Source organism: Esox lucius, chromosome 15, assembly GCF_011004845.1.
Source record: "Esox lucius isolate fEsoLuc1 chromosome 15, fEsoLuc1.pri, whole genome shotgun sequence".
NCBI classification, from domain to species: domain Eukaryota; kingdom Metazoa; phylum Chordata; class Actinopteri; order Esociformes; family Esocidae; genus Esox; species Esox lucius.
In genome coordinates this window covers 4,625,435-4,651,964 of record NC_047583.1, presented here as the reverse complement: position 1 = coordinate 4,651,964, position 26,530 = coordinate 4,625,435, and the positions used below count along the sequence as shown (strand labels likewise).

General features: G+C 40.2%; 1 protein-coding gene across 3 annotated transcripts; it reads left to right on the top strand.

The window, feature by feature from the left end:
• The first annotated feature begins 499 nt into the window (after nt 1–499).
• Nucleotides 500–26,523, top strand: wdr35 (WD repeat domain 35). Of its 3 annotated transcripts, XM_010879459.4 has the most exons (28): nt 501–901; nt 3,366–3,483; nt 4,411–4,482; nt 4,602–4,694; nt 5,963–6,091; nt 6,331–6,464; nt 6,625–6,790; nt 7,040–7,185; nt 7,677–7,802; nt 8,766–8,951; nt 9,328–9,363; nt 9,453–9,513; nt 10,347–10,491; nt 15,446–15,515; nt 17,169–17,222; nt 17,365–17,474; nt 17,691–17,910; nt 18,618–18,698; nt 19,164–19,300; nt 21,260–21,463; nt 21,714–21,860; nt 22,130–22,262; nt 22,649–22,759; nt 22,900–23,064; nt 23,408–23,548; nt 23,688–23,844; nt 24,495–24,738; nt 25,718–26,522. In XM_010879459.4, exons 1-28 carry the CDS (start codon nt 878–880, stop codon nt 25,866–25,868), a joined length of 3,561 nt encoding a protein of 1,186 aa, XP_010877761.2. In that variant the 5' UTR covers nt 501–877; the 3' UTR covers nt 25,869–26,522. The 3 variants fall into 3 exon arrangements, with proteins under 3 accessions (XP_019909341.2, XP_010877761.2, XP_010877762.2); XM_020053782.3 differs by lacking the exon at nt 25,718–26,522 and having other exon boundaries at nt 500–901; nt 23,688–23,860; nt 24,495–24,718; XM_010879460.4 differs by lacking the exon at nt 9,328–9,363 and having other exon boundaries at nt 878–901; nt 25,718–26,523.
• Nucleotides 26,524–26,530: the final 7 nt, after the last annotated feature.

Below are 26,530 nucleotides of genomic sequence, written 5' to 3'. Positions count from 1 at the left end.
CAATAACTAAAATGTTTCACAACACATTGCTCCACATGCTGGTATCTTTCCCATTAACAGTATTGCATATTCAGTACATTTCATTTGCCTCCAAATCATCAACAATAAATGTAATTTATGTCAATGCATAAATATTGAATATATTCCTTGTTTTGAAACAAGCAGATTTAGTTTTTTTTTTTAAATGTGTAGTTATTTTGGATATTTGTACAAATGTATACATTAAAAATACATTTTTTAAACAACTGTAATGACAATATTTGTGTCTGTATTTTGTTTTGGAGAGTGAAATATAAAAAAGTAATATTTACCAAACTGCATGTAAAAATAAGCACAATATACAAGAAATGAATGGTCCAGAAGCTCAAAAACAATTCGTATTACGAATGCTTACGTTTTTTCAGGGAGTGCAACCAGAAAGGACTACAACAAAGCAAGGATATATAATAATTGACTACAATTACCACAATTTTGAGCGGAACCCTTAATGGAGTATTTTTTCCGGTGCGTGGTTACCAGGGTTACCAATGAAAGCGACGTCGAAGTGATCCAAAAATAAATCTAGGAAAACCATACAGATTAGATAAATGCATAAATAGGTACATCTGAATATATAATTCGCGGAGTTTGTTAGATATAATCTAGCATTAGCTAGTCAACATCAGTTTTCTGCATCGATTTTGTTTCTAGCTAGCACGGTAGCTATCAATACTAGCTACGCCAGTACTTACAATACAGTACTGATGTTAGCTAGTTTCGTTAGCTACGCAGTAGTAGCTAACTTACCTTGAGTTTATAAAGTGAATCTTTTAGCAAAATGAAGGTAAATCTTTAGCACGGCCATTCTAGAGAACCTCTGGGTCGCTTCACATCAACGATGTTTATTTACCTCAGTAAGAAGGTAAGCATCATTTCTGTGACTTAACATAAGCCGTTTAACCGTTTATACGTTGAAGCTTCCAACAATTTGATTTAACTGCTGCAGCGTGGCTACTTTTCCACTCCTCGATGCTTAGGCATAACCATAAGTTAACGTCAGCCAGTTGAGTTATATTGTGTCGTTGTTGCCTGTATTGTATTCATCGCCATGCATGCGTATGTGGGCCACTACTAGCCAGCCTGCTTGTCTGCTTGTTAAATACTGTATTGCATGAAAGATTAGATAGTAGGTTTGACCGGGTGTCATGTAATGAAAAATTGTTTTTTCATTATTTTCATGAAATTTTAAGGACTTAAAGGTAGAATCTACTGAAAATTGGCATAATGGAAATTAGATTTAGGGCAAAATATTCAGAAAAACTACAGCTATGATCTGTACCAACAAGATAATGTGGATTATCTCCCAAAACTGCACGAACCCACACTGAACCAGAATAACTTTACATTTTAAATCGGTGACTTTGATATATATAATTCAACCATGTCTCTCTTTTAACCTTGTCTCTCCAATTTATTGTATGTCCAGTTTGCAATTAAGTCCCATCTTACTCGGGACATTGGAATTCAACACTACTGTTGTTTGCTCCTTGGGGTTTAAGGCTGGGTGTCTCTTTAAAACACTTTGTGACAACTGCTGTTGTAAAAAGGGCTTTATAAACACATTTGATTGATTGATTGATTGATTGATTGATTGGGTGACAATATTTGTCTTCCGAGGCACAAGTGCTGTTCTGGTTCTTCCTCATCCAAAACTAGAATCCTCACACGCTGAAAGGAACATAGTCTTCGGCCATCTACCTTTATTCATCTCTCAGGCCCTGATCTCAGAGTGACACGGCCAACATAGAGGCAGAGATTTACCTCTGCACAATTCAGGGTTTGTAATTTTTCAGGGGTACCAGTAGGGTGTAGGAAACAAATATTAAATTAAATCAAATGATAGGGTTGAGATCTGGTGACTGTGCCGGCCACTCCATTATAGACAATACCAGCTGACTGGTATAGTTTGGAGCTGTGCTTTGGGTCATTGTCAGGTTGTAGGAGGAAATTGGCTCCACTCAAGTGCCGTCCACAGGGTATGGCATGGCGTTACAAAATGGAATGAAAGCCTTCCTTCTTCATGATCCCTTTTACTCTGTACTAATCTCCCACTTTTCCACCACCAAAGCACCCCCAGACCATCACATTGCCTCCACCATGCTTGACAGATGGCGTCGAGTACTCCTACAGCATCATTTTATTTGGTCTGCATCTCACAAATGTTCTTCTTTGTGATCTGTACGCCTCAAACTTAGATTTTCCTGTCCATAACACTATATTTCAGATGCCTCTTCACTGTGTTTTGCAGGTACAATTTAATGAAGCTGCCAGTTGAGGACCTGTGAGGCGTCTGTTTTTCAAAGCAGACACTCTAATCTATTTGTCCTCTTGTCCAGTTGTGCTCCAGGGACTCCCACTCTTTTTTCTTTTGTGGTTAGAGACAGTTTGCACTGTTCTGTGAAGGGTGTATTACACAGCTTTGTACAAAATCTTCAATTTCTTGTACATTTTTCACATGGAATAGCCTTCATTTTTCATAACAAGAATAGACTGACAAGTTTCAGAAGGAAGGTCTTTGTTTCTTGCCATTTTGAGCCTGTAATGGAACCCACAATTGCTGATGTGCCAGTTACTGAACTAGTCTAATGGACAGTTTTATTGCTTCTGTACACAGCACAAACGTTTTCAGCTGTGCTAATGTTGGTTTCCACACTAACATAAATACAAAAGGAGCTTCTAATAATCAGTTAGCCTTTTAAAATGATTATCTTGGATTAGCAAACACAACATGCCATTGGAACACAGGACTGATGATTGCTGATGATGGGCCTCTGTACGCCTACATATACATTGAGGGATAAAAGTATTTGATCCCCTGCTGATTTTGTATGTTTGCTCTACTGACAAAGAAATTATCAGTCTATAATTATACTGGAAGGTTTATTTGAACAGTGATAAACAGAATAACAACAATAAAATCCAGAAAACTGCATGTCAAAAATGTTATAAATTGATTTGCATTTTAATGAGTGAAATAAGTATTTGACCCCTCGGCAAAACATGACTTAGTACTTGGTGTCAAAACCCTTGTTGGCAATCACAGAGGTCAGACACTTCTTGTAGTTGGCCACCAGGTTTGCACACATCTCAGGAGGGATTTTGTCCTTTATGCCCATTTCCACATGATGTGATCTTTGAATATGGCCTTAAAAAAGATATTGTTGTGTGACATCCAGCCTAAATTAGTGTCACGCCATTGTTGTTTGATCTACAATGGCATCAATAAAACATTTCAGAGTTTGTTTGCAAATAACTTTTTGCCAACACTATTATCGGTCTGTGGGTATTAATTTTAGCTTGGCTAAGCAATGCTCTTCCTCTCACAGATTGCCATCCCCAACAACATACGACTGAAGTGTGTTTCATGGAACAAAGACCAAGGCTTCATAGCCTGTGGAGGGGATGATGGTCTTCTCAAAGTACTGAAGCTGGAGACACAAACAGGTGACCAGAGTTTCAAGCTCAGTATACCTAAAGTTGGAATTTCTGAGTGCTGTTCTAGCAGTGTTATGCAATGTTTCAGAGTCCATGCAGTTCAGATTCCAAATGTTTGTGAAAACCATTTTAAGCCGTAAGGAGCTTGGCAACAGCGGACATGTTCCGCAAGCAGTATTATATCAATTAGAAAGTAGTGGACTGTTTCAGTCTGAGATTGTGTTTGTCCCAAAGGATCAGATTTTGTTTTTCCGTCTACACGGCCCATGGCTTTTGGCAGACCTGCTCTGACTTGTGGCCAAGGCCATGCTACCTGAACAGTTACACAATGTCAGTTAAAGTGACTTTTAACACCTTGGCAAAGCTGTTTTGATGATGCAGATGTTATTGCTTCAGCTTGTGCCAAATGTTTTAGTGTCACACTCCTAATGAAAAGATGCTTACACTGTAAATCACATAAAAGGCCCTTTTACGCTTGAATATACAGTAAACTAACATTTGCAAGAAGGTGTTGCAGTGCATAACATTAACATTACAGCAACAACATTGTCACTCAAACTGAAATTAATCTGAAATTACAAAAAAAGAATACATTACATATACATACATACAAAATTCAAAATAATTTCAGTCAATTTGTGTTAATGTGAAAAAAACTAACAGTATCGGATGGGGAATAATTATGTCTTCTGAATTACTGCGAAATGTATGAAAACCTATTCATTTATTTTTTTACATCTTTTTCAAGCTGGTGGTCCAGCTTGAAAACACTCTAGTGTGAGTGGGAAGTGGGGTCGGGCAAGAGCGGTTGTGAATGTGAACTAGTGTTAGCGGCACTCCACCTAGGTTCACTTAGTGAACACGTACATATTCTAATGCCTCAAAAGATTTTAAATCTTCGGGAGAGACCAATTTGAAATAATAATTTTTCCACAGACGATGCCAAACTCAAAGGACTTGCAGCACCAAGCAATTTGTCCATGAACCAGACACTTGAAGGCCACAGTGGTAAGTAAGACTCCACGTTAATAAATGTGGCAAGAAACCGAGTAGTCTGCTTTGGGAAAAACTTTCTGGGAGCCAGCGTGACACCTGAACTTAGTTTTTTGTTGTTTGGCATGACGCAGGTGCAGTCCAGGTCGTGACGTGGAACGAGCAGTACCAGAAGCTCACCACAAGCGACCAGAATGGCCTCATTATTGTGTGGATGCTCTACAAAGGTAAGCTCTGATAAAGTGACTGGTAAACTGAGGGGCTCTGGTAAAACAATAAATGCATCATGACCGTGTTATATTTTTTGATCTCCAGTCCCACTCGGTTCCAGATTTTCATGACCTTTGACCTTGGCCGTTGGTGACTGGAACTCTGACTTTGGTTTTTGTCGTCTTGCTCTCGATGCTTGTACTTTCCCCACTGCTTCCCATTGGTGGATTCTGAAATGTCTCTCTTTTCTGCTTAGTGAAATGGCTTGACTCTAGCCTTTTCCGTTCACATTTGCCGTTTTTTTTCTTAGTTCTTACACAATTTCAATTTCTTCAGTATATTGAGCATGGCAGTTTTAAAACTAGGTTGGCTTGCTTGTGGACATGACCATTACCCATTTGTTTTATGCTACACCCTGTCCACACAAGTAACAACCTGGCCCTGAAGTATATCCATTCTTCCATAACAAACATGTTATTTTTAAAATATACTTTAATTTGGACAAATTACAGTAGGTTCCTCCAAGTTTAATTCGGTTATATTTTGCCATTTGTTTTTTGCATTTTTCTTTGCACAATGTAACACCCCTGGTAAATATACCACTGTCAGAAACATTCAGTTGGCACAGAAAGAAAGGAAAAAGGATGGCTAACCATTCAGTAACAAAGTCATCTTTTAACTATATTGGGTGGCTAATTCCAAATATTTTGTGTTAATGTGGAACCCCTGAGTCAGACCTGAGCACGTGGACCGAGACTGGAGCACTAGAACTCGGACTTCTGCCATAAAAACTTGGCATTAAACCAATGGTAGCGCTCACACGGACTTGGACTCACGCCGGACTCAAGCCATTGGAGCTTGTGAATCAACTCGCACAGGAAACCTTGGACCCGACTTGGATGGTAGCACTGACATGGACATGGACTCACGCCGGACTCAAGCCATTGGCGCTTGTGAATCAACTCGCACAGGAAACCTTGGACTCGACTCAGACGGTTGATTTAGTGACTCGACTACATCACCGCATCAGGACCCCTGTGGCCAGTTCTATATCATTTTGTCTTACGGCCTATGTTTTTGGTTCACATTGCAATGTCTAATGGCTCACAAATGAGTTAGAACGTTTAAGATGACGTTGCCTACTTAATCGGTGTAACGCGGATGGTTTGTTGGCCTTTTGCATTGAAGTATATCTTAAGTCAGGGAGCCACTTCAACCATCTTGCCACCTGTCTGCAGTTAATTTCTGTTGAATATTAGATGTATGACGTACTGTGTGTGAATAGGCTCGTGGTATGAAGAGATGATCAACAACAGGAACAAGTCCGTGGTAAGGAGCATGAGCTGGAATGCAGACGGCCAGAAGATTTGTATTGTTTACGAGGACGGGGCAGTCATAGTTGGATCTGTAGATGGTGAGTATCCCTTTGTGCATTCTGCTATACAGCTCGCTATAATGAGTTTGTCTGGATTTTGTGGTCTTGTTTTTTCAAGCAAGATTTTGCCTGCCTCGGGCTAAGAAGCGCTTTGAAATGAGTGTAACCTAAGAATTTGCATTGGTTCCACGTTCGTACCATGACCAAACAAATCGACCAGCTTTCACGATGATTGTAGCTCATGCTCGTTTCTCATTGAATGTGGTCCATTGCTTTAGGTAACCGAATCTGGGGGAAAGAGCTGAAGGGGATTCAGCTGGCACACGTGGCCTGGTCCCCAGACAGCAAAATCCTCCTTTTTGGGATGGCCAATGGGGAAGTCCACATCTACGACAATCAGGGAAACTTCATTGTATGTCCGGTTGAATTAAATAATTATAACAGTTACCAGCACCCCAAAAAATTTTTTTACCATTACTAAATATACACATTCCAATTGTCTTGTGGTGTAATGCATCCACACATCTGAAAAGTTGGTCAGGCATGATAGAGTGTGATCAATATGTTGGCAGATGAAGATGACGGTCAGCTGTCTGCATAACGTGACTGGAGCCATCAGTATTGCGGGGATCCACTGGTACGCGGGTTCAGAGGGCTACGTGGAGCCAGACTGCCCCTGCTTGGCCATCTGCTTCGATAACGGAAGGTGTCAGGTCATGCGCTACGAGAATGATGAAGGTGAGGGAATGAGGAAGAGGTGTAATGGGGGAATGGGGAGGTTTTGTGGGGATGGCATCCTTGACCAGAATCTATAGGTCTAAACTGTATAAGCTAATTTTTTTTATTTTATTGATGGTGTTATTCCAATCATTTTGTGTGCTGGCTTTCATTTATGTTCAGAAATATATTGACAATGAGGATGAAGACGATACAATTAAAGACAGTGCTTTCCCCTTACTACAAACTCTTTTTGTGGTCCCTATCCAGCCCCAGTGTTCATAGACACACTAATGAATGTGGCCAGTATTCAGTGGAACCAGTGTGGCAGTGTGCTGGCTTTGGCCGGATCCCTGAGGTCCGTGGCTATGGAAAAGGAGGTCAACGTGGTGCAGTTCTACACTCCATTTGGAGAGGTTAGAGAGCCAGACCATGGCTTTATACTACAGCCGTCAGATATTTCCTATCAAAGTGCAATGTTGCAGGCCAAACTTGTTTTTGGTAACTGTCTCTCTGAGTTAGACTGAATGTGACTAATCTACACTCAACGGCCACTCGTTAAGCTTGTTAATGCAAATATAGTCAAACAGCGAGTCATGTGGCTGCAGCTTTATATGTCAAGCGTGCAGACTTGGCCAAGGGGTTTGTTGTTCGACTAAACATTATTGTGGGGGAGACCCGTTATCCAAGCATCTTTGGCCGTGGTATGATTGTTGGTGCCAGATGTGGTGGTTCCAGCGTCTCAGAAACAGCTGCTACTCACCTACTACAGTATACCAAATAAAGTGGCCGTTGAGGGTAGATATATTAAGGTTCTATAAATGGAAATAAATGGGATGTAATAAGTTGTATTGTCATTAGTCTGCATGGAATTTGATCAAAGAGGTTATTACTTTATTTTGCGCAGCATTTGCGAACCCTGAAGGTACCTGGCAAGCAGATGACAGCGGTAGCTTGGGAAGGGGGAGGACTAAGGATTGGACTGGCTGTGGACTCCTACATTTACTTTGCCAACATAAGGCCTGATTACAAGGTAAAAAAAAAATCTGGGGAATAATCGGATCAGCTTGAAGGGTCAACAGGGTTTCTCATGCTTGTACTTTGGTTAAATGGTTTGTGCTGATTTAGACTATTAGCACAAACCATTTGTGAAATGTGATTAATTTGATATGAAAGTGTGAGAGGTAATCAATTTCTTGGGAATCTTTTGTTTTCATTAACACTACGGTTTTAGCCTTTGATCCAATCGTTTAATTATAAGATTTAATTGAAAAAGATACAGAATAATACTTATGAAACATGGTAATGTTAGAAAAATATATACAATTCAAAGGTCTTAATGTCAGAGCTCTAACACATCGCCTTCCTTGGTCACTTTAATACTGTCTCAGGTAAAGACATTACAAAAATCCTGATAATCCCTTTAGTATTTAATGACTTTGATTAACTTGAAAATGTTATTATTTTTTTTTAATGTAAATAATCACGACAAGTTCATTACAAAAGCATGAAGACAGAATTGACTACCTGCTCTCCTGTTTTGAAATGTCTATGCTTCATCCAGTAGTCTGATCTCTTTAGTAGTTACACATGCAAGCAGCCATTTGGGAGAAAGGACAACAACTGAACGACAAGTGTCTTTTCTAGTGATATTGCGAGACGTTTTTAATTTAACTACGCCTGTGTGTTATACTGCTGCAAGATGAGTTGTTTCATAAGTCACTGTTAAAACATTTAGGTAATGTAAAGATTAGTTATTTCTGCAACTGAAGATACTGCCCCCCAAAGGTGGTTGCTGCTATATTTTACAGACTGGACTTAAAACTGGATTTTCAAAGTTAATTTTGAGCTCCCTAATTAGGAAAATAACCTAGGGGCGATTTGTGAATAACGAACACGTTCTAAGTTTTGAGTGGGTTAAAAATGAAAACAAGAGCTGCCTGTTTTGAGTAGCTTTCATGCTCTCTGCACTGTTGTCTGTGTCTGTCTCTGACAGTGGGGCTACTGTTCCAGCACGGTGGTATATGCCTACACTAAGCCTGACCGGCAGGAGTACTGTGTTGTGTTCTGGGACACCAAGAACAATGAGAAGTTTGTCAAGTATGTCAAGAGCCTCATGTCCATCACCACGTCCGGAGACTTCTGCATCCTGGCCACCAAGGCGGACCACACCCACCCACAGGTACGTCGTCGCACAGCTGACCGTGTTACGTGACATTTTACGTCTGTGTTTGAGATGAATACAACCGTAATAAATGTGTCTTAACGATACAGCCGCAGTGTGTTCAAAGCCTCAGGCGGTTGAACAGGCATTAGGAAGTAAATCCTTTGGTTAGTTAGCGAGGTTCTGGGTTCAATTAAAAAAAACAAAAAAAATATCCAGAGTGACATACAATCAGTAGGAAAAATGAATGTGCTCATAAGTCGCACTGGATGAGTACCCTAGAATATTAAAATGACCCAAGTACAGTAATAAACTGGTAGTGTAGTCTGATCAGTCTCATGTCAGTATTTCTCGTCATGTCATGTCTCTTGTTTTCAAATTCATTGCCCCAAAGGAGGATGCTGACGTTGAGTCTGGAAATAATGCCATGGTAACGTACTCCCTCCAATATGACCATGTGTGAAAGGGACCAGTTTGTATTTCAGTGGAAGAAGTTAATCACCTTGTCTCCTTTTCCAGTACGTTCTGGTTCTCTGTAACGCCATTGGGACCCCACTGGATTCCAAATACATTGACATTGGTGAGTGAAATCCCAAAGATAAGGAAATGCATTATTTATGGCAGGTCATAATGAAGTGGAACAGAATGCTGTTTTGTAAATAAATGAATTTCTTCAATTGCTAGTAGCAAAGTTAAATTACCAGTACCTATTATATACACTTCCTGTTAAAATCCTCATCACAATACCTTAAACAGTTTGGCAGACTTTGCTGACCATCACTTCTGTCCACTGTATCAGCAATGCCTGATTTCGCTGGGCTGCTTTCTTGTCTGGGTTTCTACAACAAACAGTGCTTCCTTTTCATCAGATTTATCCTTACAGACACCAAAGATACTCACATCTGTAGGTCTGCCTAGACATTCTCAAAGATTTCCTCTATTGCGTTGCAAGCCAAGTCTCTGCTACTGGCGAAATGTTTACCCAAGACCATTGCGGAGGTGGTTCAAAGTCTGGATATCCAAGAGGGCTGGAATAACCAGAAGGCGATCCAAGAATTGGAGCCTGCTAAATCAACACAGGTTGAGGGATGTATACATCCTTTTTGTGGCAAGTTTTCCTCCTGACCTGAGTAGACCACTTTTGCCCTGGAGTTTTGCTTCGGAAGAATGTACCTTACCGTTTTTCTTGAAAGAGATAACCGACTCATTGCCTGCTGAGATTAGCCTTTTAGCTGTGAGGTTTTTCCTTGTATCACTCCGGTTCCCATATGAATAAAAAATGGGATACATGCGTTCTTTGGTTTCTCTACACGTTTTGCTACGGCATGTCCCACTGAACATGACCCTGGTTATAGGTTTAAATTGAATGTAAGGCCTATACTGAGATAACTTTTGACCATGTCACCTTAACAGATCCACTGTTCGTGACCATGACTAAGACCCATGTGGTCGCAGCATCCAAGGAGGCCTTCTACACCTGGCAGTACCGCGTGGCCAAGAAGCTGACTGCCATGGAGATTAACCAGGTAGCCAGGACCAGGAAGGAGGGAAGAGAGAGGTGAGTGCTGCCAGTGTCAGGCCTAGTGGGAAAGATCACAGAACGTTCAGTACATGTATTAAATGTGACATGTATTAAATGTGACATGTATTAAATGTGACATGTATAACAGTAGTTACCATCAGGTTTTGCAAGTCATCCGCAATCCTTTTAAACATATTTTTCTTCCAAAATAAACAGTTAAGTATTAATGTTTGTTTTTTTAGGAAATTTACATTTTGACATTCCCGTTTGCTTATAATTATTGTACTGATACTAAGAGTAGTAATTCTGTATTTATTACTTTCATTAATAATATTCACCAAACATTGAGGTTAACATTTGCTTTCCCAGGGAATTACCCAGTGACTTTACCACTGAGGTGTCCGGTAATTCCCAGGAAATGCCGTGCATGTCTGGAGTGTGTTAATGCCCTTATATAATGGATGCCAACATTTTATTTCTTAGTGTTCCCTCAGAAAGCCAGCTATATACAGTGAGGGAAAAAAAGTATTTGATTCCCTGCTGATTTTGTATGTTTGCCCACTGACAAGGAAATTATCAGTCTATAATTTTAATGGTAGGTTTATTTGAACAGGCAAAAATGTTATAAATAGATTTGCATTTTAACGAGTGAAATAAGTATTCGACCCCTCTGCAAAACATGACTTAGTACTTGGTGGCAAAACCCTTGTTGGCAATCACAGAGGTCAGATGTTTATCGTAGTTGGCCACCAGGTTTGCACACATCTCAGGAGGGATTTTGTCCCACTCCTCTTTGCAGATCTTCTCCAAGTCATTAAGGTTTCGAGGCTGACGTTTGGCAACTCAAACCTTCAGCTCCCTCCACATTTTGTCTAATTAATGTGCTTCTTCTTGAGCCACTCCTTTGTTGCCTTGGCCATGTGTTTTGGGTCATTGTCATGCTGGAATACCCATCCACAATCCATGTTCAATGCCCTGGCTGAGGGAAGGCTATGAAGACAAAGCCAGATGTCGTTGCATGTAAATGGTGTACGCGTATTAGCTAGCCAGCTGGACAAATATAGCTTGGGGTATATCACTACACTACTCACCAAAGTCCCCAAAAGAAACTGAAGACCCGCCCCCCCCACCCCACCCCCTCAAAATACATAGTCTACTAAACCAAAAATATGGTATGCTTTCTAAAAGCAGGACTAGTGAGGGGAAACGTACCTAGTTAGCATTAGCATTATTACATATTATGTTTTGGTGTTGTAGCTTACGGTAAGTATTTTTCAGGTATGTATCGCTGTTATTAGTTAATTTACTCCAACATTTCTCTTTAATTATCACCATCATCAAATACAAGCATTTTGCGTAGGTTAGCTGAGAGGTTTTCCAGAAAACTGTTGGGATGAGAACATTATACACATACAACATTAATACCTTCTTAAATGTTTGTGGTTATAACTGTCTGTCAGCTACTTTGTTTGGTCAGGATGCTCATTTGGCTTAAAGATACCTTACCAAGTCTTTAAAAGTTGATTGCAGATAACCTCTTTTATAAGATTCCAAAATATCCTGCATGAATTCAATATCAAAATTATTATTCTGAACTGGGTAATACCTTCCCAGAAACACAAGAAAGCCTATGTTCTATAGGTCAGTAAAGTACTTTCACCCATATTTTTTCTTCATGAGTGGTCAAATTAAAAGCACAAAAATTTGTGATAATGCATCATGGCTGAATATTGTAGTTCTCATGCTGGAGATAGCTGTATTACATTTGATAACTTTTTTTAAACTTTTGTCTGCCCTATAGATCACCAAATCAACCAATAGATGGTACAAAACTACTCATAGTTTATTTTCAAATTAAATGCTTGAAAAATGCTTATTATACAGCTCCGGAAAAAATGAAGAGACCACTGCACCTTTTTCTTTCATTTCCAAAAGTGTCGAAAAGGAGGGTTTTGCATGAGGAACAGAAGGGTTAAATTAAGAGACCACTGCAAATTGAACGCATCTGTTCCTCACTCAAAACCTTCCTTTTCAACTTCTTTGGAAAGGGAAGAAAAAGGTACAGTGGTCTCTTCATTTTGTCCAGAGTGTGTCTGGAAAGTCCATTCAAATGTAGATTTTGTAGTTGACTTGAGACTAAACAGATTTTAATATCATATCTATCATGTTGCTTTCACACTAACCATGAACTCCAAAATGCTAAAACTAATCAGAGTATATTCTTATTTGCGTTATATTACAATGTACGTAGTTTTGGGGGGACTTAACTGTTGGTTTTGCTTTACCTGTGGCTCCAGTGTAATGAAATATGTTCTTCAGGTTTTTTTGGAGGCTGAAGAATATTCTGACAGTTAAGATTGCATTATTTGTCATAGATTTAAACTGACAGCCATGTGGTTGGTGACTCCTGTTACTAACCAGTAGGGTTGTTAAGTGTTTATAAGGATCCCTGTTAGATGTAGTTGTAGTTAATCCTCTGGTTACTTGCTTTTTTGCTACTGTTAAACGTATCAACAGTAATTTGAATGAGGTCCGTTCAGCTGCCTGAACCAATAGAGAGAATGTAGACCCCAGGTTGAGTCAATGACTGTAAGACAGACAGACCAGAATAGTAGGCTTGTATACTGCCGGGGATGTTGTTGTTTGCATGACAACACATTAGCATTGAGAAAAAAAATTGTATAGCCCTTTTAGACTACTTGAGAGGATGTTAACTAGAGAGCAATTTGCCTAACTTGACATTAAAGGTCCCCTGACATGAAATTTTCATTTTGTGAGGTTTTTTAACATTAATATGAGTTCACCTAGCCTATATATGGTCCCAAATTTTCTAAAAATTCCATTCGGTGTAAATTGAGCATTTTCTATCTTTCTCTGACTTGGAGAAAACGGAGAATCAAACAGGCTGATCTGGACCCGTCTCTTTGTGACGTCGCAAGGAGAAATTGTTAACTCCCATGGTAACTCCCCTTTTTCTGCTTTGCCCGCCCAGAGAAAGAACTTAAATAGAGCCAGGTGTGAGGCACACATGTGTGTGAGCGCGACTTCAATTTGTCTACGCGACGAGGAGGGGCATCATGGCTTTTGAGCGAAGGAAACACAATAATTGCTCAGTAATAGGATGTAGAGATGAGCAACTAAGCCTTTTTTTACTTCCTTCGTACATGCCACAGAAGAACCAGTGGAATTATTTAATTTTCTCCGGAAAAGCGCCGACACAGCTTCCCAAAGTTTTGCATGTCTGTGGCAAACATTTCACCAACGACTATGTACATAATGTTACACAACAAAATGATTTACTCCTGCGCGCACATAAATATATAGGCTTTATATATCTTGTGTAACGTGACTTCATGATATGAAGGGAGAATTTTTACATTTAAAAAAACCCTCTTCTCTAAACTAGAATATTTACTGATATAGATGCTAACACAGCTTTAAAATCATCACAAATCAGAGAAACATGAAAAGGCAAAAGCAGATTAGCTTTAGCTTTAACTTACATGATAATCAGACATCCTAACAAAGTATCATATAGACATAATATTTTTAACTAACCATTTGGAAACATCCTTCTGGAGGCGCTGAGTTGCAACTTCTTCATCCGTTGCTTCTCCATCTGGATCGGATTCTGGGTCAAACTGAAATGCTTCAATGTGTCTTTGTGCCATTGCAATATGATCCAGACATACCGGTAAACATGCACGTTACCTTTGCCGCAAGATAGTAAAGGCCACGCCCACCCACCACCATGCCCCGCTCACCCACCACCTTGCCCCGCCTTTTTCATCCTCATTAAAATTTAAAGTCACAGACACCAATACGGGCCGTTTGAAGGAAGCTCATTCTGTGACTGTATTGTAGTGGCTATAATTCTGCAGCAAGGCTGAATTTTTGACAAAAGATTTCAGATACAGTACTAGGGACCACTATGGCCTATATTAAAGCCTACAAAAAGTAGCATGTCATGGGACCTTTAATGTATGTCAAATGTACTTTTACATCGGCGTGTAACAAGGGTTTGGGGCTTGAAACGAAGGATCCTTGATGAGACCCATATCGGAGACCAGAAGTCTTGTCGTAGTTTAGGTATATTAATGATATCTTGCTACGGTTAGGTACACTAAGCCGAATAATTGCAGTACTTGCCATTTTCTTGCTCTTCCTCTGCTTTAATCTCCCTGAACTCATCACGCTCCTGGTAGAATGAACAGGTCATACTGCCGCTCAGTTCCTTTGTCATTGGTCAGGGTGAGCATGTTTCATATCTTCATACATCTTCATAGGATTTTCCTTAACCAACAATAAAAACAAATGACTTTGCAATGTTCTTTTTTGTCAAGAAGGAAAAAATGCATTGCTCTGGACTCTACAGTAATCAGAGGTGTGGGTTTCTCTCTCGCTCGTTGTAGGTGCTACCTGGGTAGGTAGTGGCTTGACAGTGACCTTTTCACAAGTTTTTAAAGGGATAGTCCACCCAAAACCACAAATTTTTGTGATTTTCATGGTTTATTAATAAAACAATCTACACTATGATGTTTAATCTTTTTACTTTTCATATTTGCAAGTTGGCAAATAGTATGATACATCTTTTGTTGAAATCTGTTGAGAAGTCGACAGCAAACCCTGCAATGCTGTCTATTAGCAGATTGGCTGGATATCTCAAAATATTGGTCAGTGGCTAGTTACTGTAGCTCAAAAAAAGTATCTACCTATAATCATACCAATGTCAATACTGTATGTGAAGATTTTTGTGCTCTTGTGATTTTACTAACATAATTAGAACAGTAACAATTAAAAATATCTAATTCCTATGTACCACGCCTTTCAGTCAAACAGCGTTTGAACTACTTAATTTTTTTGTTTAGAAATCTATTTTAGTGTATAAAACCTCTAATATGCTTTTTCTCTCTTTCTTTCTGACACTCCTACCCATCTCTCTCACATCCTCCGTATCTCTATCGGTCTCTCTCTCCTCCCCTCTCTCTAGGGTGTATCATATTGATGATACCCCATCGGGTACCAGTGAAGGCCACCTGGACTTTGCTAAGGCCTTTTCTGTGAGTACTTTTTTTTTTTTAAGAATTTAAGATTTCAGACGCGCTTAAGTCTTCTTAGGTCTCTGGCATAGTTGCTGACCAAGGTTCATATTCCCTTCCCAAACTAGGGGATATTTTTAACTGGCCAACTGCACAGCTACTCTCTAGGTTTATTACTAGGTTCTTGCCCTTCTGTTATTTAGCTAACTCAGTGTCTTATAACTAAGTGGTTTTAGGGCTCATTTACATTACGATATACATTTCCCAAACACATTGAAGAAGACTTGAGACGATGGATATTTTTTATGTGTGAACTTGCAGATATCGATAGCTCGAGACGCCACCTTCCAATGTAGCATGCTATTCTGTTGAGCCCCCCAGAAATTTGAAAGTGTGAAGATATTTGTGGGGGAACTGTATCACGTTTCTGTGTGGTTTGCACGTATATCGCTAAATCTTCCTGTGATTTTGCCCATAGTCTTGCATGCTATGTCTCAAACATGCCGGTGTAAATTCAAAAGCTATGGAATTGATTAAGTCTGTCTAACATTTTTATTCTCTCTCCCATAATATAAATAAGCCCTTAGGCCAGGTATCTGTACAAGCAGTTTGTGAGTTCTGTTGATGTAAAAAGGGCTTTATAATAATATTTTGTGGTTTTGTAGTCAAGCTTTGATTTCGGTACAGTGGGAAAATTCTGTGCCATTCACAGTGTTTAGCATTCACGATGTTCCTGGCCTTGTCTGTTGTGGACTTTCCCCTTCATGATGCATTTGTTTTTTTCCAGTCATAGGGTGGTCAAAAAGTAGTTTGGACACAGTTTATTCTTTGGGGGGCTCTGTATTCTAGTTCTTTGGATTTGAAATGGTGCATTGACCATGGATTTAACGTGCAGACTGTTAGCTTGAATTTTGAGGGTATATAACACATTATGTACATAGTACTCCGATTTGAAGGCACTAATAGTATTTTGACAGATTGTCATTATGTACAGTAAAGTAGTCATTTTCGGAACTTGGTTGCATATCATTGCATGCAATGGTTGCCTGAAATTAGCAACCCATAGACATCAGCAGACTCTGCGTATGGTATTGTTTCTGAGCAGACAAGATGTTTCTATAAATAATTCATCCTTTTTCTGCCCTATGCGGTCACAACATCAATTAACTAAATTCAGGCATTTCCAGGGGCAGCCATACATGCCCAATCCAAACCCCTAGCTGCTCTAATGTTTCACAGATGACGAGGTGTGCTTCAGATTATTCTCCTTTTTTTTCTCCATACCTGCATACCTTCCTTTTTCCATTACTCTGGTACAGGTCCACATTTATAGAATCTGTCCATAAGATCTGTCCCACAACTGTTCTAGCTTCCTAGGTAAAAATCAAACAAACTGTAACTGTTTACAGCTTACAGGTGGCACATCGATGCCTATGTTCTGGAGAGTGTTGGACTGTTGTTGTTGTAGTTTTTTCATTTATGTTGTAGTCCTCAACATAAATGCTCTGCAACTGTCTGGCAAATGGTTGTAGAAGTGGCACTGTCAAGCCAGGGGGTCCCGAAAATTGTTTACTATGTCCTGTAATCAAAACTGCTCAGTTACTTAATTTACCCTTAATACCTTGCCAGTCTAAATAAATAAAAAGTTATACATATTTCTCTTTTGTATTTTAGGCAACACGAGACCCAATTTGTTGCATCACAGCAACAGACAAGACACTAATTGTGGTATGCATTGCTTTATACATTTTTAAGGGTATTAGGTTTTTAAAGGGCGTTAGTAAATCTGTCAAGTCAGAGAAGTTCTCCTTGGAAAACACATTTTTAAATGTTTTTTGTACTTTCTGTTTCTGACTGTCGGTCATCAAAGGGCCGTGAATCTGGCATCATTCACAAATACAGCCTCCCAAATGTTGCCCTGGTGCAGAAATACTCCTTGAACTGCCGGGCTTACCAGCTTTCACTCAACTGTAACTCCAGGTAAGGTTTGGTTGGCTGAACATTGTATTACTCAACAATTTATCCTTCAACTGAAATTATGTATGTGAACAATTACATAACAATTACATCCAACCTTAGTTCCTGACAATTAATGCCTGGTCCAAAAACTGTTTGGCAGTTGCATGCAAGAAACAAAGAAAAAATATCTTTGGAATTCTACAATATTCTATTGCTAAGAACAGTCTTTTTGTTTAGTCGCCTGGCAATAATTGACATTTCGGGAGTGCTGACATTTTTGGACCTGGAGGTGCGTTTGTCTTCGGCGGATGGTGCTGGCAGTCAAGCAGGTTCTGGCGACCCCTCCAAGTTTGAACGCAAGGATGTCTGGGACATGCAGTGGGCTAATGACAACCCTGATCTTTTTGCCATGATGGAAAAGACCAGGATGTATGTGTTTAGAAACCTTGACCCAGAGGTGAGTCACTAACACAGCTTTGCATATGTGGAGTCTTACCAGAGGTTGAAATTATACTGTTGAACTTTTTTTTTTGCTTTGTTTTCAGCCTACTTTACATCTAACCAAATACACTGTATTCTTCGATTTGAGGCATAACAAGTGTTATGTGTGAGAAAACGTTTGACAGACGTTTTACATATCATTCATTTGTTTTGGTTGCGATTTGCATAACCCAATGCAGCTAGAAATAATGGGAATGAAGAGAAGGATTCTGTGGCCCTGAAGAGGAGAATTCAAAAAATGTTATCTCATTCCATTGCTGTTTGTTTTATCAAGCCTACATAGTTAGCACAGTTCATAAGCTTTCACGTGGCCGTGGACTCAACACCTCCTTCCCACACTGTTGTGCACAGCTGATGTGTGACCCCAACTTAATCTAAGCTGTTAATGTTAAACTGTACCATTAAGCAAATGATCTACATGTATTCCATTCATTTGGTATACTTCACATTCAATTGAAAACTGCACACAACTTGTTTGTTGTTCCTTACCCTTCCATATGGGAATGCAATGGTTTTATATTGTTGGGTTTAGATTAGGATCAAAGCATGATTTAGTATTTCCCATAATGACAATAATCAACGCATGATCCCTAAGAGACAAAACAATGATAGTTTTATTATTTTCACATAGTATTTCTTATCTCTACTACATGTATTTCTCAGGAACCCATTCAAACGTCTGGATACATCTGTAGCTTTGAAGACTTGGAAATCAAATCTGTCCTGCTGGATGAAATCATGAAGGTAACCTTCTTTTCTTTATATTTAACATAACAACAGTTCTTGGAGAAAAAAGGTTTGCCGTTTCTTTTGGAATAGATATTGGTTCCCACCAGAACACACATGGCTGTGTATCTTTGCACTTACACTGTTTTCTGAATGGTACTGTTGATAGCTACTTTACTAAGAAAACGTTTATTTACAAAATAATGCACTTGATTAAGACATGTGGTTGTTCTGTAAATCACTGTGATTAAGGGCATCTGGTTAAGTAATGTTATTGTAACTGAAATTTTAATGTAGGAACAACAACATTGCCCATTGTAATCTTAATTCTATTATTTATGTAATTTGCTATAAAGTCTGTTCCCAAAAGGTCCAGAATCTCCACAATTTAATCGGATTGTACAGTAAACCCAGATTTTCTGTTAGGATCCAGAATCTCCACAATTTAATGGGAATGTAAAGTTAATCCAGATTGTCTGTTAGGATCCAGAGAGGCCAAACAAAGATTACCTCATCAACTTTGAGATCCGGTCCCTCCGAGATAGCCGGGCGCTGATTGAGAAAGTGGGCATTGAGGATGCCTCCCAGTTCATTGAAGACAACCCTCACCCCAGGCTCTGGTAAATACATAGACAGTAATCTGTTTGCCTTGACCCTTTATGCAAAAGCCTGCATTCATAGGGAATAGGCCAATTTGGAATGATGTCCTCCTGGTCGCTTATTTTTCTGCTGCAAATCTCTGGGTCACAATTCAAGTTCAAGTACGGTAAAACATTGCTGGCTGTCAACCATTGTCACTGAACGATGGTATTAACACATTGCTTGCCATGTTTAGGACCCTGTGGACTGCTCCTTTATTGACATCTTGTCTAGACTGAGTCTTTACAGTCTCTCCACTTGGCTCGTTCTCACTCCCAACAAGCATCGACTCAAACGGAAAAAACGTGCCACACAGAAGTTCGGGTCAGTCAGAGTATATTTGCAGGACCTAGAGTTAACGTAACAAAGTGGGATGTCAGTGGCTGATACCCGTCTATGGTTTGTTTAATGAGGCTCTCCTCAGAGGAACCTCAGGCCTCAAGGTGGGTGATCGCACTGTAGACTTCATGTCATCCGTCTAAGCGAAGGATGTCTCTGTAAGCACTGTTTGCACAAGAAGAGGATAAACTGTGGCATGCATGTGGGAATGTCGGACTACCCATGTATTTACAGTAGAATATTGGTCCCATTCTAAAAATGTCAGTCATTATCATGAGTGTAATCCAAGATGAGCTTGGTCTTTCCATTTGTGAGACAAGTTGAATCCTTATCAAAGGACATTATTCATCCATTTGTGGGAGAATCCCCACACTTGCGTGATGAAAATCGGTTGATTTACGATGCCTCTTACGTAGCTCTTGGCCTAAGCGATGCTGGTTGATGGAGGACTTCAGCTCCCTGTGTCATTTCTCGCAGCCACTCAAGGAATTTCTCTTTCTGCCCCCACCGGTCGGGACTGATCAGGACTCGGAGTGCAAATTCCTTTTGATTGTTTTGACAAGGTTTAGTGGTAGCGAACATGTGCGCCACAGATATTTGTACATGCCTGTATTGCTTGCAAATCAATTGTAGCAAGACCTAAAAAATATCAAATGTATAAAGGGGTTTGTTGGGAAATGTGTAGCTTAGGTTGTAAAAGAGACTGGGCCTGTCAATTTTTATTTAATAAGGCGATACAAAAACAATGTTATGAATGTCCCCCTTTGCACAGTGATACACAGCATTTACTTGTCTGTCAAGGAAATGTGTTTAAAAAAAAATGCTAACATTATAAAAACACTCTCAGAAAGAGTAGGCATCTGAAGAATAGTATAAAAATACACACATGCGTATCATACACAATTATATGTGTGTGATACAAGGCAAATATATAACCACAAACAAAATGATTAATTTTGCTTTATAATGAGAATTTGTCATTTTAGGGCCCTTCAAGTGGATTAATCACACACATTCTCTCTCAAAACCTGACTGCACTTTCAAACCCAGACATGGGTCAAGATCAGATGCTGTGGCCAAGGTTTTCTCCTTTTCACTGCCAAAGATTATCCGCAATGTCGGGAAACAAAGAGGGAAAGATTCCCCACAGTTTTGGAATGAATAGGGAAAGGAAATAAAACATTCATCCAAACATCTGCGTTCAGATTCAAAGACAGATTCTCAGCAGCATGTCTTAGACTACAGACTAATGGTTACACAACAATGCTAAAGTCTTATTGGAGTTTAAAGTTTTATTGTATATATTGTGTTTTAAATGACAGCTTATTGTCAAGCCAAATACCAAGACACTTGTATGAGGGAAAACATTAAATGTGTGTTCCATCAAAAAAATATTATCTGTTTATACATATACTCTACTCATGTCCAGGAATACTGCTTGGAAGATTCTCAGAATCTGGAGCAAATTTGGATTCTTCCAACCATGAACAACAGGACATTTATATTACCTATACCGTATATGTAAATGCTTATTCTAAGCCTGTGGGAATATCCTAATCTTCTGCACCCTCACAATGCTGTCGATCTGCTTTTGCTTCCAGGCGCTTGTTGGCCGAGGCAGCCCTCCAGAAGCTAGACCTGAAGACCGCAGAGCAGGCTTTTGTCCGATGCAAGGACTACCAGGGCATTGAGTTTGTCAAAGGCCTGGGTAATCTGCAGAGCGAGGCCATGAAACAGGCTGAGGTAGCGGCGTATTTTGGCCGCTTTGAGGAGGCAGAGAGAATGTACCTTGACATGGATCGCAGGTGAGGTGTTCTTTGGATGCCATGTAGGAATTCTTTGCTGACCTGTATTAGGGTATGATATTGTGTTGCGTCCACTCAAAACACTGTTTGTCTTTGTGTTTTTGTTTTGGAATGTCAATGTGAAAAGTGTACAGTTGTTGGGCCTAGTCTGTCAAATGAATTAGTTTTGCCATTAACCGTCATGGACTTCTGATTCTGTTCCAATATGGACTCTGTATAGCTAATGACAGATTCACATCCGCATCTTTAGGGACCTGGCCATCAGCCTGAGGATAAAGCTGGGCGACTGGTTCCGCGTCCTGCAGCTCCTGAAGACTGGATCAGGTGACTGTGATGATGCGCTCCTGGAGCAGGCCCACAACGCCATAGGGGACTACTTTGCCGACAGACAGAAGTGGTATGGGCCTCTCAGTATGTGTATTTTACAAAGATTTTACGTTGGATGGTTGGTTCTGTTCAACAGAACAGAGTATGGAATCCTGAGTTGCATTGTGATGTAAGATTGCGCGTCGTAGGGCACCTCTGAATCCCTGTGGCCCATATGTCAAATTCTAGTCGTGGCGTGCTGAAGGCACCATGTTTTGAGGGAAAAAATATCAAACATAATTTTGACATGTTGACATTTCAATTTTGACTCAATGCTTTGGTGACAACGTTCCTATTCAGGGTGAATGCAGTCCAGTACTACCTTCAGGGACGCAACCAGGAGAGGCTAGCAGAGTGTTACTACATGCTGGAGGATTACGAAGGCCTGGAACGACTGGCTAATTCTCTACCGGAGAACCACAAACTGTTAATGGTGAGGGCCAATATTCAGGGATGGACCGGAGTAGCTACATTTGTCTAGTAGCTCTTTATAACTAGGTGACAGTTAAAAAGCCAGTGCAGCCATGTCAAACAAACTTTCCCCTGTACGATATTTTCTTCATCCATCGCTTAGGTTTTTTTCTTTAGGTTTTTGATTGTTTGACTCTGACACTCCCTTGCTAGGGCTTTGTCTTACCACTGTTTTCTGTCCCACCTGCCTTTGCTTCCATGTCAAGTATCTTCTTTTTTTCCTGAGAGAAATACAGATCCATGAATCTGTATCTCCTTGTATGGTTTCAGTTGTAATTGACTCTAATCAGCTATTTCCCTGGTCAAAGACTTATTCACTCATCTGTCTTCCTGGTTTGCGCGCCGTAGGACATTGGCCAGATGTTTGTTACTGTAGGCATGTGCGAGCAGACCGTGAACGCGTACCTGAAGTGCAACCAGCCCAAGGCCGCGGTCGACGCCTGCGTTCATCTAAATCAGGTGAGACACTGTCAGACAGGGCAGGCAGAGTGGTTGTGGTTCCGAGGTTCAGACTGTTTTATCGGTTCAGCACTGATTCAAAATAGGAACGCGGAAACTGGCCGTTATGACACATCGGATACCTCTGTTATTTTTCTCAGTGGAATAAAGCCGTGGAGCTCGCCAAAAACCACAACATGAAAGAGATCAAGTCTCTTTTGGGCAAGTATGCCTCTCACCTACTAGAGAAGAACAAGACTCTGGAGGCTGTGGAATTGTACCGTAAAGCCCACCATTTCCTAGACGCAGCTAAACTCATGTTCAAGGTACTGGGAATTGTTACACTTTAATGTAATTCAAAGTCACACTGTGGTTTTGAAGTGGTTTTTGACTAGCACTAGCAAACACTGGAACATACTTGGTAGTGACCTGGTAAACAAATGAAAGCCTTTGGTGTGGTCCACCGCGTTTGAAATGATGAATAATTTGCTATATTACTACAGTAACATGTAATACTCGGTCATTCAGTCCTTTGCTATTAGCCTTCACACCTCATTATGCCTCAGACAGAACTCAGAAAACACCTCAGTTTCTCCAGCACACACACGTATTCTGTGATGCCATTGCGTGTCATGGACCCGTCGCTAATCCACAGTATTCACTTTTCAGATCGCAGATGAGGAGGCTAAGAAAAGGACTCGGCCACTGAGGGTGAAGAAGCTCTACGTGCTGGCTGCTCTGCTTGTGGAGGACTTCCACAACCAAGTGAAGACAGCCCAGCTGAACCAGGCCAAGGGGAAGAAGTCAGAGGTGCCTTTCACTCACTCAACACAAAACAAGAAAAGTGTGCAGTCTCAGCAAGTGACCGGATTACTTCTTCTTTTGGTGACGTTCACACAGTGTCTGCCTTAGGTTAGGCTCGGAGTCACTGTGTTTTCTTTGCTTTCAGGCTACGTCGGCTCTAGCTGGCCTGTTGGAGGAGGACTCCAGCTCCACAGACAACCGCATTGTGGACAACGGCTGGCGCGGGGCTGAGGCCTACCACTTCTTCCTGCTGGCTCAGAGGCAGCTGTATGAAGGCTACATGGAGAACGCCATGAATACAGGTTCCTGCTTGAAAATGTGACATTATTTGGCTTACTCAAATGTGTACCCTTTAAAAAGAGTTGTGTATCGTTCATTACAACAGTACTCTGAATTCAGGCATCTTCGTTGTCTGTTCCTCATAGACGTCTTCAATTCACCAGATACAGAAAAACACAGCTGATGACAACAATATATATATTTGAACAGGTGTGAATGTAGGCCTATGTCTTCTCTGAGTTATGACTGGGCACATTCATCCTTGAGGATGTGTGTTTTACTAGCCCTTTGTTTATCCATTCAAACCATTAAATCACTTTGTGGCGGTAAACCATCAGCGTTAAACTGATATATTTTCATTTGAACAGATTCTGAAAGCACACGCAGAATTAGCAGGTTACATCTCAGTGGTGATCATGACAAAGCCTACATCTGAATAAACGTCTGTATTTATTGAGGCCACCTGGAAAGGTTTATTTTCTTTGTTCTTGTGTAACTGTGTAAGTATCTCTATTTTGAGAAAGCGCAAAAACGAACTAACGCCGAACACGCCGAGTTGTGTTCTGAAAATGTATATTATATACTAATGTACTGCATTTGTGCACAATAATTAAACCGTAAGCTGAACTTTAAATACTCAATACCTCAAAAACCAATGTCTCCCCGTTACCAGCCCTCCGCCTAAGGGACTACGAGGACATCATCCCACCAGTGGAGATCTACTCCCTGCTTGCCGTCTGCTCTTCAGCCAACCGGGCCTTCAGCACGTGTTCCCAAGCCTTCATTAAGCTGGAGTCTCTGGAGAGCCTGAGTACTGACCAGAGGCAACCCTACGAAGACCTGGCCCTGGAGATCTTCACCAAGCACAGCCCCAAGGACTACCACACGTGGAAGGAACTGGACAGCGCTTCCGACGGGTGAGAGGCGTGGCCGCTCTGCTGTGCGGGCCTGGGTTCACTTAGTACTTGGCTGCACTCGAATCATCTTGCCATATGGATGATTGCTATATTCAGTCCACCTCAAACCCGTTTAGGTTTTGAACATGTTAATGTAGTACCTCCCCCCTTGTTCAGGTTTGGTGTGTGATATGCAGTTTCTTGATTTTATGACAGGGAAGATTTTATTTTGGCTCTTTTTATTTTATATCAAACGTTTGCCCATGGGTCTTATTTGTGTAAATATTGGTTTCACGATTTAGAAAGGAGAGCACATTATACCTACAGTGCCTTCAAAAAGCTTTGAGACCCCTTCCCCTTTTAAACATTGCGTTGTGTTATGCACTTAATTTATAATCGATACCATTTAATTTTGTCTGTAGACTGCTCACATGGTTTAATGTGAAGCATTAAAGCTAAAAGAATTAAAGAAGTGAATTAGAAAATCCTTGGCAATAACACAGAAGAACTTGGAAATCAGCATTTTAAATTGCCTAACCAGAATGTATTAGTGTACAATAGGATTAATGGTGCCCCCACTCTTTTTCTCTCTCTATCTCTTGCTTTCTCTCTCTGCTAAGCAGGAGGGATAAATAGATGTCAGGTTAATTTCCCCTGGTTGGAAAAAGCCCTGCTTGGCTACAAATTGTGACTTCATCAGTGTAACATAACAGGATGTAGTTTGTCTGATAGTACTTTGAAACAAATTATTAATTGGTAATTAACAGCGCTGTAAAATTTGATAGGCTGTAGTTATTAATTGTTAAATATATATTAACAAAAAGTATTCACTTTAACCACAAAGTTTCTTCGTTAATGCCACATAGGCTGTAGCTGCAAGGAACAGCTTTAACTGGGCTGTAAAATGACCACCACACTTCCACATAATACAGGCCCACAGTAAAGCTTTGTATCTGAGTAGGCTTCCATCTTATCCAACTGTCCTTGTGTTGTCTCACAGAGCCGAGGGAAAACTGCCCTCCTGCATTGTGACGGGCCAGACCATCTCGGAGTACCAGTTCTGGATGTGTGGCGTGTGTAAGCATTGTGCTCTGGAGAAGGAGATTGGCAACTACAACTTCTGCCCACTGTGTCACAGCCCGCTGGCGTGAAGTCCCAGAGCTTTCAAATCGCTCTCCGCTTGGAGTTTTCAAAGGATAAGGACCAATTATATTTTTTATGTCCCTGCAGGAAGTTGCGTTTGTGAGTCGTTATGTCTGGCTATGGTTTTGTTGAATATACAAGAACAAACATGCAGTATGTCTTAGCGCCCAAAACCCCTAGTTGCAGGATTTTGAGATTAGCCGGGTGGCTGTTGTACATTGGCAGACACTTCACTCAGACTCAGTAATTCGGTCCTGATTGCAGCGTGTTTGAGGTCTGTCAATCTGAAACCCCAAGTAATCCACTACAGTAGTAATTCATAATAATTAATAATTAATAATTGTGTTGATTATATGTTGGCATGGTATGTTAACATCATCAAGCTCTTCCTAGATTAAATATAGCATAGAATATTATATTGTATTCTTATTTTTTTTTTTTCATTCATCGCTATGGTTTCGATGTTTTAAAAAAAATGTATATAGCTATTGATGCTTCTTTTGTTTGTTGACAGTGTATGTTGCTATTTGTTTACCTGTGATATTATAAAGGTTCAACAACTCAACTATTTTTGTGACATGTCGAGGCATATACATTTGTAACTGTTTTCAATAAATTATTACTCAGCATTTTTACTGAACAAAATAGTTTCTTTACTTTATTACATGAA

Bases quoted from the DNA above. Each gene is read 5' to 3' on its own strand.
- wdr35 (XM_010879459.4), top strand. From the start codon at position 878: ATGTTTATTTACCTCAGTAAGAAG. The intron at 902-3,365 runs GTAAGCATCATT...TTCCTCTCACAG, and splicing joins TTATTTACCTCAGTAAGAAG to ATTGCCATCCCCAACAACAT. The intron at 17,911-18,617 runs GTGAGTCACTAA...TGTATTTCTCAG, and splicing joins TTAGAAACCTTGACCCAGAG to GAACCCATTCAAACGTCTGG.